Source organism: Pezoporus occidentalis, unplaced genomic scaffold (assembly GCF_034315485.1).
Source record: "Pezoporus occidentalis ecotype Australia unplaced genomic scaffold, CSIRO_AGI_Poc_V1 ctg350, whole genome shotgun sequence".
Taxonomy (NCBI): domain Eukaryota; kingdom Metazoa; phylum Chordata; class Aves; order Psittaciformes; family Psittacidae; genus Pezoporus; species Pezoporus occidentalis.
The window spans coordinates 204,245-217,421 of record NW_026915484.1 but is presented as its reverse complement, the minus strand read 5'-3'; the positions used below and the strand labels follow the sequence as shown (position 1 = coordinate 217,421).

The window sequence follows — 13,177 nt, the reverse complement described above, 5'->3', positions numbered from 1 at the left end:
ATGTGCATCACCTTATCCTGTGATCCCTGCACACACATAGATGTCACTGTACCCCATGCTCATGACACTCACATATGCATCACCTTATTCCATGATTCCTGCACACACATAGATGTCACTGTACCCCATACTCATGACACTCACATGTGCATCACCTTATCCCATGATCCCTGCACACACATAGATGTCACTGTACCCCATGCTCATGACACTCACATATGCATCACCTTATTCCATGATTCCTGCACACACATAGATGTCACTTTGTCCTATGGTCACTGCATACCCCTGGTTGTCACCTTATCCCGTGATCCCTGCACACACATAGATGTCACTGTACCCCATGCTCATGACACACACATGTGCATCACCTTATCCCGTGATCCCTGCACACACATAGATGTCACTTTGTCCTATGGTCACTGCATACCCCTGGTTGTCACCTTATCCCATGTTCCCTGCATAGCCTTGACGCCACCTTATCCATGCATCCTTGCACCCACACATATCCCTTTGCCCCATGCTCCCTATACACCTACCCCAGCCCCCCCACACGCCCGTTCCCTTCCCTTCACCCCACCATGAGGAGCACCCTCAGCCCCATCGCCCCGTGCCCATCACCGTGGTGCCCATCCTGCAGCACCCCCTGCTCCTCCGCTCCGCCGCCGCCGCCTGGCGCTGGGCCCGGGCTCGGCCGCTCTCAAAGCCGCTTTGTGTTCCCCAGCCAGGCCCTCTCCTGGCAGCCGCTTTCAATGGGATCCGGTTACGCTCCGCTCGGCGCACGGGGAATGTGGTCCTGAGCCCAGGTGGAACGAATCCAGTGCCATAAAACCAACCCCCTCCCATTAAACTCTCCCTTCTAAATAGAGCAGCATTGAGATGCACGACACCCCCCACCCCTCAGCCCCCTGCTCACCCCCCCGCAGTGCAAACCCCTCTCTAAGTGCTTTATGAGCTTCAATGTTATGATAGTCCCTGTATGAAACAGGCTCCTGGTCCCAGCGCGGCTTCCCGGCTACCGGCCTTGCTGCGAGAGGGGGTGCAGGATGCTGGGGAGGACCCCGAGCAGCCCCACAGCCATGGGGTGGCTATGGGGAGAGGGGGGGTGGCATTAGGGTGTCGCCCTTGCCCTGCAGCCAGATGGGATGGTTGAGGGTGGGGAGGGTGAAGCTCAGAGCCCAGCTGGTCATGGACCATTGTGTGGCAGTGACAGGGATGCTCGTACCCCCAGTCTGGTGGGATGGGGACTGGATGTGAGGTTCCAAGCACCACAGGGACATCCATGCTCTTCCCAGGTCCCTTGTGGGGCACAGACTGTGTCTCTGGGGCTCTGCACATCCCCACACCAAGGCCCATCCATGGCCTTTGAAACACCCCACCATGAGCCTCGGACACACATAGGCATTAATGGCTAGACCTGGCCTCCCAAATCCAGGATCTCAGCCTTACACCCTTCTCATCCCAGCCATGGTCCCCCATGGCCACCCCATGGTCCCCTGCGAAGCCACCCTCAAGGAGGGGACACAACACCCATTGCCGATAGAGCTCCTCCTCATCCTCTGCCATGGGCATGGCGTTGCAGAGGACCTGGATGGGTGCCGTGTGGTGCCTGTCTTGTGCCAGGGCCCAAGGTACCAGGAATTAACTCACGGGGATGGGATTAACTCCAGCAGTGAAACAACCACCAATGCTCCCAGCCTCACCCTGCAGAGGATGGGGGCTGAAACAGGGTGATGACCCTGCTGGGTGTGATGGAGCTGGGACACAGCATCTCATCCGAGGGAATGAGATCTTCACCACCATGTTAGGGGGGTTGGAATTGGATGAGCTTTAAGGTCCCTTCCAACCCAAGCCATTCTGTAACTCTGTGTTGTGGGTGCCAGGGGGCTCGTTTAGGGTTTGGGGAGTTATTGCCATGGGTTTGGTGGCTTCACCCTTCACGCAACCCCAGTGACAGCCCCCAGCACAGGGCACCATCACACAACCACCACAGCCCCTGCTCACCCGTGTCCTGCTGAACTGGGGTCTTGAGGGATTCTGGCCTGTTAATCCAAGAGCAGACCTGACCTTCCTCTTCCTCCATCTCTCCATCATCATCCTTCTCCTCCATCGCTGCTCCTGCTCCAGGTCCTGCTCACCCACCACCACAATATCTTCTCCTTGTGCCCCTCCTCACCCTACGTTTTAAATAATCATACTTAAAATATATCTATTGTAATATTCTACATAAACCATGTATTTGAATATAGTAATGTTCCAATAATGAGATTATTCTTGCCAAGATGGATTCCTGGCATTCCTTGCATCCCACACTCAAGTCCAAGGCACCGCATCCCTCCAGCCCTTTGCCCTCACTCACCACGTTCCCAGCTGCTCAGCAGCTTCAGAAAGGACTTCAGGGGTAAAGTGAGTGGGATGGGATGTGGCTGAGCTGCAAAGGAGCCCAGCACCATCACCTCCGCCATCCTGACCAGCTCCCATCCTTCTATCCCAGGGATACCTGCTGTTTGGGTGTCCCTATTATCCCGTACCACCCCAGTTTTGGCCATGAGGATGCTAATGGAGATGTCAAAAGCTTTGTTAAAATCCCAGTGTATCACATCCCTGGATCCCCCTTATGAATGGGGCTGAAGTTGGGTTGCTCCTGATCCCTGTTGGCTGTCCCCATCTCCTTCAAGGGGGAATGCTTGCTCCAAGCCCCTGTGTCCAACCTGGCCTCGGACACTGCCAGGGATGGGGCAGCCACAGCTTCTCTGGGCACCCTGTGCCAGCGCCTCAGCACCCTCACAGGGAAGAGCTTCTGCCTTATCTCCAACCTGAACTTCCCCTGTTTCAGTCTGAACCCATCACCCCTTGTCCTGTCTCTATAGTCCCTGATGAAGAGTCCCTCCCCAGCATCCTCAAGTCCTGCTGAGTCCATCCCATGGGGACACTGGGGTCCATACCCCACCGATGTCCCCCCCACCATCCCAACCCAAGGTGTTTGAGGTTGCCATCATCCCAACCCCAGGCTTTTGGTTGCAGGAGATGCCTCCTCCCTCTCCCCCCTCGGTGTAAAGGGAATGAAACCACGGGCTCTGTGAAAGCAGAGCCTGAGCATTCCCCACCAATTCCCGGCTGGGAGACTTGGCTCCGGGCTCCCCATGAGCTCCCCCCCCCGTTGGCCTCAGCCCTGGCCTGCTCCATGCTATTTTGCAATGGGGTTGGTGCCAAGGAGCTGAGGATGACGTTATCCCTCTTCCCAGACCAGGTGTGGGGAGCACGGCTGCTCCCAGGGGTGCAGAGCTTCACTGGGGAGGAGGGACCAGCCCCACTGGGAACGGGGACCGCGAGGTTGGTGAGGATCATGGAATCATGGAATGGTTTGGGATGAAGGGACCTTAAAGCTCATCCATTCCCAACCCCTGCCACGGGCAGGGACCCCTTCCACTAGAGCAGCTTGCTCCAAGCCCCTGTGTCCAACCTGGCCTTGAACACTGCCAGGGATGGGGCAGCCACAGCTTCTCTGGGCACCCTGTGCCAGCGCCTCAGCACCCTCCCAGGGAAGAGCTTCTGCCTTATCTCCAACCTGAACTTCCCCTGTTTCAGTTTGAACCCATCACCCCTTGTCCTATCACTGCAGTCCCTGATGAAGAGTCCCTCTCCAGCATCCTTGCAGCCCCCTTCACACACTGGAAGCTGCTCTGAGCTCCCCACGCAGCTCCTCTTCCCCAGGCTCAACAGCCCCAATGTTCTCAGCCTGCCTTCACCTCTCTCCTGACCTTCTTTGCTGGCTCTGCTGATTCACATCGAGCTCCAGACGCCAACACCCATGCAGGGAAGCCAGGGGAGTGATTTGCAGTTTCCCCATGGGAGCCTCTTGGCGCAGGTGGGGGTCACTGGCAGGCACATCCCGTCTCGGTGCGGCTGTCATCACGTCCTGGAAGCCTTTGCCCCTTGTGGAACTGGGGCTTCGTGGCTCCCAGGGAAGGTCATTGAGGGCAGGACCATGTGGAGCTCTCCTCTGCTACGTCAGTGGGCTCCAGATCCCCTCTCTGCTGAGGAGGAGATGGAGCCCGCACCGGTGTCTGGGTAACTTCTCCTGACGTGCTAAAAGCAGCCTGGAAGGGGATCAGTGTTCGGGTCAGTATTTAGTGCTCATCCTCCTGCCATGGAACAGGAGCCCGAAGCCTGATGGGGTTTGGAGGAACCTCAGTGGGTTTGTGAACCCTTGCAGGGCCGGTGCCTGCAGCCCTGCCCTGGGCAGCCTGTTCCAATGCCTGAGCACCCTCTGGGGCAGGAATTGTTCCTCAGCTCCATCTAAACCTGCCCTGGTGCAGCTTGAGGCTGGTTCCTCTTGTCCCATCCCTTGTTCCTTGGGAGCAGAGCCCAGCCCCTCCTGGCTCCATCCTCCTCTCAGGCACTTGTAGGCAGCCATCAGGTCCCCCCTGAGCCTTCTCTTCTCCACACTGAACCCCCCAGGTCTCTCAGCCCTTCCCCATCACACTTGGGCTCCAGGCCCTGCACCAGCTCCGTTGCCCTGCCCTGGCCCTGCTGCCGCCCTGGTGCTGATCCAGGCCAGGATGCTGGGGGCTCCCTGGGCACGAGCTGCTCACGTTCAGCTCCATCCATCAGCACCCCCAGCTCCTTTTCCATCCCCAATTCCCCCAGCCTGGAGCGCTCCATGGGGCTGTTGTGCCCCAAGTGCAGGACCCAGCGCCTTGGTTTACCCTGGCTGCTCACCAGTGTCAAACACCTTCCCTTCTCCCAGGGCTGTCATAATCCATCCCAAAGGAGCACTGGTGACACTCACAGGGGCCACGGGTGCTGGTGACTGCCCCAGCACTGCCTGGGGCCGTGTGGCCGAGGAGGGGCACGGGCGCTTTCTGTGGGTGATGCCCTGCAATGGTGTCAGTGCTCCACCGGCCCCAGGAGCCTGCCCTAATGACCACGGCTCCCCACAGGACACCTCTTTGAGGCCTCTCTGGGATTAACCCTTTTAATTGGATCAGCAGCCAGAGCTCAGGAGCCAACGGCTCGCGGTCGGTGGCATCGCCTCCCTCGCCCCGCTCCTCCTCCTGTGTCCCTTTGCCTCCGCAGGGATCCCCCCCTTCCCACCCCAAGCAGGGGAGATGGGGTTGATGTGGGGGCAGAGCTGGCTCAGGGCTCTGGGACCTTAAATCTCTTGTGATGCTGAGTGTGCAGGGATGGGCGTCCTATGGGGGGTTTCAGAGGGTCCTGGAATGGTTTGGGATGAAGGGACCTTAAAGCTCCTCCATTCCCAACCCCTGCCATGGACCCCTTCCACTGGAGCAGCTTGCTCCAAGCCCCTGTGTCCAACCTGGCCTTGAGCACTGCCAGGGATGGGGCAGCCACAGCTTCTCTGGGCACCCTGGGCCAGCGCCTCAGCACCCTCACAGGGAAGAGCTTCTGCCTGAGAGCTCAGCTCAGTCTCCCCTCGGGCAGGTTCAAGCCATTCCCCTTGGCCTGGCCCTACAGGCCCTTGTCCAAAGCCCCTCTCCAGCTTTCCTGCAGCCCCTTCAGGCACTGGAGCTGCTCTCAGGTCTCCCCTTCAGGAGCCTTCTCTTCTCCAGGCTGCCCCAGCCCAGCTCTCTCAGCCTGGCTCTGTCCAGATCCTGACACCAGCCCTGCAAGAAGAGCTCAGGGGGCATTGATGGGCTTTGCACCCTGCATTCACCCACCCAGCTTCTACCAGCATCTGCCTTGGGTGCCATGGTTTGGTGTGAGGTGTCCCTGCCCATGGCAGGGGGTTGGAACTGGATGATCTTAAGGTCCTTTCCAACCCAAACCTCTCTGTGATTCTACCAGCGTTTGCACATGGGTTAAACAGAGCCAGTTTTGAGCTCCACTGCTCCAGCGACCGTGCTGTGGGCTCCCTGGGGGCACTGCAGGTGTATCCATGCAATGGGAACGGATTTGTCTCCATGGGGCAACAGCAACACACTGGGGTGTTTAATGCAGCATCCCTGCCTTGGGGCAGGCATCACCTCAGTGCAGTCCCTTCTCTCCCCTCAGGGAGAAGCTGTGATTGAACTGCTCGCTGCGACTGCTTCTGCAGGGCCCCATCTTCTGCCACTTCTTCTGCAGGACCTGGATCTCCTGGTGCTCTCCTATGGGAGCTGAATGTCCCTCCAGCTTGCGTGCAAGTGCATCGGGTATGCCATGGCTGCTGCAACCTGCACCGAGCCACCTTTGGTCTCTGCGCAGAGCATCTGGGCACTGTTTGGGTCCCCAGTACTGGGCAGGCAGTGATTGCTGGACCCAGGTTAGATGAAGATGCACCAAACCAGGACAGTTTTCCCCTTCAGGCTGATCAAACACCGGAACAGGGACCAAGGGAAGGACCTTGGAGAAACTCAGCCCTTGCCTGGACCCACACCTGAACAACCCGATGTAAGTCCAAGTTATCCCTGCTTGGAGCTGGAGGTTGGACCAGGCACCTCCTGGGGTCCTTCCAACCTGAATTACCCCGTGGCTGTGTGCTCCAGGACGGATGGCAAGTCACCACCAGGAATCTTGGCTCTCCCTCCGGGATCTTAGGGCTTTTTTTACGTCAGAGCCATGCTATTTCATGCTCTATTATCAGGTTAGTCAAAACACTTCTCTACACTATATGTCTCTATAATTGCCAGCCACACTCAAACTTCCTTGGCTCCTGCTGTTTTCCATTGCATCGCATTTGCAGTCATGCAAAATATCTCCTTTCACCTTAATCTGCATGAGCCCCCCTTCCCTGCAGGCTCAGGAGGGAAGGGGAAGCCAACACCTCTTGGTTACGATCACTGGAGCCTTGTTCCCCACTGGGCAAGAGGGAAGAGCCGGTGTCGGTGACCTGCGCAGCTCAGTTTGAGGTGCCCATGCATCATTAGGGTAATTAGGAGGGAAATTAAGCAGGTTTGGTGCTGCCCTCAAAGTGCTGCATGAAACCCACAGCCCTGGAGGTGCTTCGAAGGTTTGGCTCCTCCGTGAAGCATCTCCCAATGGACCGGGATGGATGCTCCTGTATCACCTTCCCGCAGCCAAAGAAGGGGATTTCTCCGCAAAGGGATGGGATTTCCCTTAACAATGGCTCTTGCAGCACCCCAGAGCCCCTCACGCTGTGCCTGCATCCGCTTTCCTCTGCACATCCCTTTCTTTTCCAGCGAGGAGCAATGGGGAAAGCAGAGGATCGCGGCGCTGCTTGGCGCTGCGGCTGTTCCCGTGCCACCACGGACCTGTCTCCTCTCCAGACTAAACACTCCTGATATTTCCTGTCTCTTCTCACATAGCAACATGTCTGTAATGGCTCTTTTCTCCTGGTCCTGCACCTCTTTGGATGCCGGAGAGGCTCAGGATGTACCTAATCCGGCGGCTTTAACGCGAGCTGCTGGGGAAATGAGATCGCCTTTCGCTGCCTCCAGCTATGTCAAAGCCCTGACACCCCCCAAAATGGGAAAGAAGAGCAATGCCTCTATAGAAAACAGCTTTTCCAGCAAGCCAGGCCAATCTGGACACTGGAAAAAGCCTCTGGTGATGAGAAAACCAGGGAAATCCTTGGAGACGGGGCTGGAGCTGAGGAGGGATGGGAGGTGGAGGAAACGTGACTGGCACAGCACAACCATGGCCCCAAGGTCTCTTTCCTCCTCCAAACGGGGGGGTCCAAAGGGGAGGTTGGACACACCGATGGAACAAGGTGGAGCATCCCGTGGTCCTCCTGCCCCATGGGATGCGGGAGCGCTGCCTGTGCCGCCCTCGGTGGTGCACTGGGGTGGTTTCCTTGCTCTCCTATTGCTTGCAGGCAGCTCCTGGTGGAGATCCCTGTTTGTAGAGGCTGGATCAACCCAAAGGAAACTGCTTGCGAGTGCTTCTCAGCAGCACTGCCAAAGGACCATGATTCAGTGCTTTCCTCTTTGGGTCGAAATGAATTAGTTCAGGCCCATCAGGATTCTCGAACTCCAGGAGCACAACAATAAACCAGTGTTTAAAGGTTCTTCATGGCCATTTAGCACCATCTGGGGAGTCTGACCAGGGGCTTTGAAAACAGTTGGAGATGAAGTAAGAAGGATCGCTTGGCCTGGACACCCCCTTCTGCCTCCCAGCTGCACCGACAAGGGAACTGATCCTCATGGACCCATTAGACACAGGGAAAGGGGCTGTGAAGCTAACGTGCACCTCAAGGGGCCTCTCTGAGCTGCCTGGTGGGGTCTCCAAATGGGAACGTGGTGGCTTTGGAAGGAGCAGAGCAGAAGAGTTTGACCACGTGTCCAAATAGCAAAGAGCTCTGCCCTGGACGTGCTCCTCTTCCAGCCTTGAGGGCTGAGTTTCATGGAATCAGAGAGGTTTGGGTTGGAAAGGACCTTAAAGCTCATCCAGTTCCAACCCGGTGCCATGGGCAGGGACACCTTCCACTAGAGCATGTCATCCCTCTGCTTTGAATGGGTGAAGCTTGAGCCATCCCTATGGAGAGGTTGGCTATGGAAAGCCTTTGCGGCGCCTCAGGAGGACTTGGCTCACTTTGGGTGTCCTAGAAGATGAATTTGAGGGTTTTCCAGGTTGGGTTTGGGTTTCCCCATGTTGGGAAGGCACCGTTGATTTTCAAGGGCGAGTGGATGCTCACCGTGTCCGGAGCTGCCCCAAGAGGGGCTTGGAGCCTGCTGGACATTCAGAACAGGCTCATGTATGTTCCATCCCTGGGGTGCCCACCTGAGAAGTGAGGCTCCCTACGTTGTGTCAGTCAGGAGATGCCACAGCTGGAAGCCCATCTACACCCTGAATGGCCTCCCTGGGTCCCATGCTCTCTCCAGGAGCTGGCTGGGACCTCCCCGTCCCACCCCACAGCCCCACAGTGTCTCCAATGACCACAGCTTCTGGGAGCTGTGGTCTGACTGTTCTGGCACCCAGAGCCCAAACCACCCGTGCACAGGGGCTTGCAGCAACCTGCTCTAGTGGGAGGGGTTGGAAGTGGAGGAGCTTTAAGGTCCCTTCCACCCAAACCACTCTGGGGTTCTATGCCGAGCCCCTGATGATGAGCAGAGCATCCCCGGGATGCTCTCTGCAGGCCTCGATCCCGCATCCCAGCCCTGAGGATGTTTGCTGGGTGAGTCCAATGGGATCAGACCCCAGCAGGATGGGGGTCCAACCCCACCAGGATGGGGATCACACCCCTCTCGTGACACAGACCCTATGGAGAAAGGAGAGCCAGCACAGGAGGCTGAATCATCAAGACGCTTTAATCAGATTTATCAGACAGCTCTGGATCTCCAAATAAATAGATTTATCAAAACAGAATAAAACCAGAGATAAATACATGTACCAAAACAACCTGAAAATCCCCCAAAGCTGGTTCCAGACAGGGGGAGGGCGATGCTGCTGCACCCCCTCCTCCCCACGCTGCAGAAATGGTCCTGTTCGCCCTTTGGGAGATGCCCCTCCTGTGAATACAGCCCAGTAGATATTATGTAGGATATAGATAGATATATAGCATAATAACATGCTTGGTAGCGACCTTAGTGCAGCGCTCGGGGTCTCAGACCCCATCAGCAGGTGGGTCCTCCCAAAAACTCCATCTTCAAGTGACCTGCAAAGAAGGGAAAAGAATCCTTCCGGCTGGAGCAGAGGAGACCCAAGATTCCTCCAGGAGTACCCTTATGGGGTTGTCTATGCAAGCAAACCCTTTGCAGGTCACAGGGGCTCCAAGGAAAAGGATAGGGATGGTTTTTCTTTCCTTGCAGGTCATCTTCATGTTGGTGGTTGGAAAGAAGCGCGGTCACGGCTGCTGCTAACTCCTGATGCTCTTCAGAACGCCGGGTGTCAGGGATGTATCCCACCTCTCCGTGCCGCCCCAGGTCTCACATCTCCCTTGTGTCTTCCTCCTCTTCCCTCTGCACATCCAACCTCTTTGTCGCAGGAGGTGATGGCCAACCTCTTGTGCTCTCCCGTTGGAGAGAGGCACCTCCACGGCTGGGATCCCATGTGGTTCAGTTTGGCTCCATGGCTGGAGGTTCTGTAGTTTACACTAGTGCATCCTTTACTGCTGTGCCAGTCTATTGAGTAATGAGGCTTTGTACTTCCTATATAGGTGTATGTGTGTATGGGGTGTGTACATAAATCGATAGCTAGGGCAGAGTTTGCTCTCGTTACAAGCTCTTTGTGTCTTTCTCTGGGCTCTCTGTCATCCGCAGCTCTGATGTCTGGGCTCGGAAGATGTTCCAGTGACCTGGATGAAGGGAGAGGGACGCTGATGAGCAGCAACCCTTGGAGCAGGCAAACCCGATTCACCCCATGCACAGCACCTCCCGCGATGGAGGACCTCCAAGAACCACGTGGGGAGAGGTCTACCCACAACGGTGGCCATGGCCAGAGCAACTCATCAGTGCTCCTGTAATCCTAGAATCGCCATTAAAATGGTACTTGGGGTCAAGAGGGGCCCTGTGTACCTCCTGAAATGTGATTAACAGCACAATCAGTGGCATTCCCAATGCTTTCCTTGGAAGCCGCTTGGCTCTTTGTGCAGGGCTTTGCAACCACCTATGGTAGGGCAAGATCTTAGAGTCATGGAGCTGGGTTGGGATGAAGGGACCTTGAAGCTCATCCATTCCCAACCCCTGCCACAGGCAGGGACCCCTTCCATAGAGCAGCTTGCTCCAAGCCCCTGTGTCCAACCTGGCCTTGAACACTGCCAGGGATGGGGCAGCCACAGCTTCTCTGGGCACCCTGTGCCAGCGCCTCAGCACCCTCACAGGGAAGAGCTTCTGCCTTATCTCCAACCCGAACTTCTGCTGTTAGAGAAGAAACCCCCTTAGGTCCCTCCACAGCCTCACTGCTGTGCAATGCAAAGCAAATGCATTGGTGCGAGCTGGGAAACACCCCAAAACCCAACACAAAGCATCCCAACCCCTCTCCTTGCTCCCTCCGAAACAGCAGCATCCCCGCGTGCGCAGGAGGGAGCTGGAGATGCTTCCCCCCCTTGGTTGGTGCTTCCCTCGTAATCCCAGCAGCCCTGGGGCCTCATTCCCAAAGTGGGGAATATTTCCTGGCTGAATTAATGTCCTGCTGTGAGGAACTCTCCGGGCAGCGCTTTCCTAGGACGTGCGGCAGCGGCAGAGGGATGGTTTCACAACAGGGCTATTGGTGAGGGGAGAAGAAGGGGACACGTGGCAGAGATCCCAGCGAGGGTCCAAAGCCTGACCTGGAAGCAGGGACTTGAAAATCCCCCATTGCTTGGCCAAGAGATGCTGCCTGGAATGGACGGGAGGCGGAAACAAAGCTCCCTCCTTCCCCAGTGCTGGAACGCACTGGGGCAGCAGCACCATTCCCAGCCGACCCCGTGCCCTGTGGGTGCTGGACAAGATGGGAACGGGGCCGATCCGGACCTAACCCATTGCAGCTGATCCCAGCCCAGGCAGCAGGAAAGCACCCGGCCCTTTGGCCCCGCGCAGGCACGCTCGGCATGCGCACCGGCATTCCTGCTCCCGGGAACGTCTCCCCCATCCAAGAACATTACGGATGAGTTCTCAGACTACCTCAAGGGTTTATTTCTCTCAAATCCCTTGCTTAATTCCCTCTTTTTTTTCCCCCCACTCTGCCCGTGATGCCAGATGGATTAAATGGGATAAAATCCAACAGGTTTACGCGCTCCGGAGGCACAAAGCCTTTGGGTTTCACAAGCCTGCATCCACTTTTAGAAAGCTGGCTGCCCTTTCCAGCAGCATCAAGGGGAAATGTGACTGCTGAGCAGGAGCGTTGCAGATGAGGGGCAGCTCCAACCCCGTTGTGTCTGGACAAGTCTTCTCCCTATGGATCAGCTCCCCACGCCGCGCCACCGGGATACACGAAGCCTTTTGTGGAAGGGGCAGTGAAACACGGGGTTGTTTGGGGCTGGACGAGTGGGGAGATGGGATTTTTGCCTCCCTACCTTCGTTCGTCCTGGTGATGAGTCTGAAGTTGTGTGCTTCCTGCTTGAATTCCTGTTTGCTGATCTTCTTGGTCTGGATCAGATGAAAGATTCCTGCAGAGGGAACCACAGGGAATCACATTTGAAGGCTCAGACAGGTTTGGATGTCTGCTCCTCCGTCCCCTCCCGGGGTGTAAAAGGGATGCTGCCTTCATCATCCTGCTTTGGTGCAGGACCTGCTGCCACCGAGCCTGGTAGGGGTTTAGGAGTGAATCAAGGGCTGGCCAAAGAGCAGGAGAGATCCCATTTGACAACTGCTCATTACACCAGAACACAGCAGGGGCAACGCCATGGGCAGGTGGGAGCAGTAAGGTTTTGTCGCTCCAAAAAGCATCTCACATTGGAGGAGGTTTGATCTGCCCCCAAACCCATAAGAGAAATAAAGATTAAACCAATGGGGTCCTGGGATCCCTGTCCATCCTTCTCCACTGCATAATCCCCTCCATCCCTGGATGCTTTCCTTTCCTGGATGCCCTCAGGGACCAGCGTTTTCCATCTCTCTGCCCCCCAGCCCTGGAACTCCTCCAGGACAGGAAAACCCCATAAATGCCCTCAGCAGAGGTTGCTCTTCCTGCCTGTGCCAGCAGCATCCCATTAGCGGAGGTGCCTGACTCACGTGTTTGACCCAGGAGAACCAGAACCTGTGCTGAGCAATGGGAGTTGCTCAGAACCTTTCTGCAGGATTAGGGCTCGTGAGGCTCAGCGTTGCCTGGGAAGCGTGACAAAGCAGGCAGGTATTCCTGGCACATCCCTCCAGGCTCCACTGCTGATGCGAGAGGCAATGTGCCCCCCCCCCCTTATTTGGTTAAGAGACTTGCCCTGATTCCCAGCAGGAATTACACAATAGGGAATATATAAGGAAAAGCAATCCATATAAATGGGATGTTAGGGACTAAGGGGGAATGAATACAGGAAGTCAAAGCCATAAGGAGAAATAACGTGGCTCTTTGAGCTATGAGTAAGCCCTAGAAGTGGGTCAGGAGGAGAAGTGCTACCAGGAAGAGGAGAAGATGCTGGGTGGGGATAATAAAAGCATTGATGACGCGAGGAAGGCCCCAAGGGCTCAATAAATCCTCCTTAGCAAGGAGCAGGAGGGGGTGCGAGCGGTCCCCGTGGCTGGTGGGGCCCTTTCCAGCACGTTAGCAACCCAGGGGGTGTTTTAAACGAGAGCTCCAAGGGACAAACATCTTCTCATCACCCCACCTCGATCACAGTCACCCAAGGGCCCTCCGAGAGCTGGTGGAG

General features: G+C 56.5%; 1 protein-coding gene across 2 annotated transcripts in view; it reads right to left on the bottom strand.

The window, feature by feature from the left end:
* Nucleotides 1-9,822: 9,822 nt before the first annotated feature.
* CHRDL2 (chordin like 2) overlaps nucleotides 9,823-13,177 on the bottom strand; it is a 28,478-nt gene continuing 25,123 nt past the window's right edge. For both annotated transcript variants that reach the window (XM_062630423.1, XM_062630424.1), the window contains exons 10-11: nucleotides 11,894-11,986; nucleotides 9,823-10,195 (exon numbers count right to left, since the gene is read on the bottom strand). In XM_062630423.1, the coding sequence (XP_062486407.1) occupies nucleotides 10,116-10,195; nucleotides 11,894-11,986 (173 nt within the window). In that variant the 3' untranslated portion in view covers nucleotides 9,823-10,115. The remainder of the gene's footprint in view (nucleotides 10,196-11,893; nucleotides 11,987-13,177) is intronic.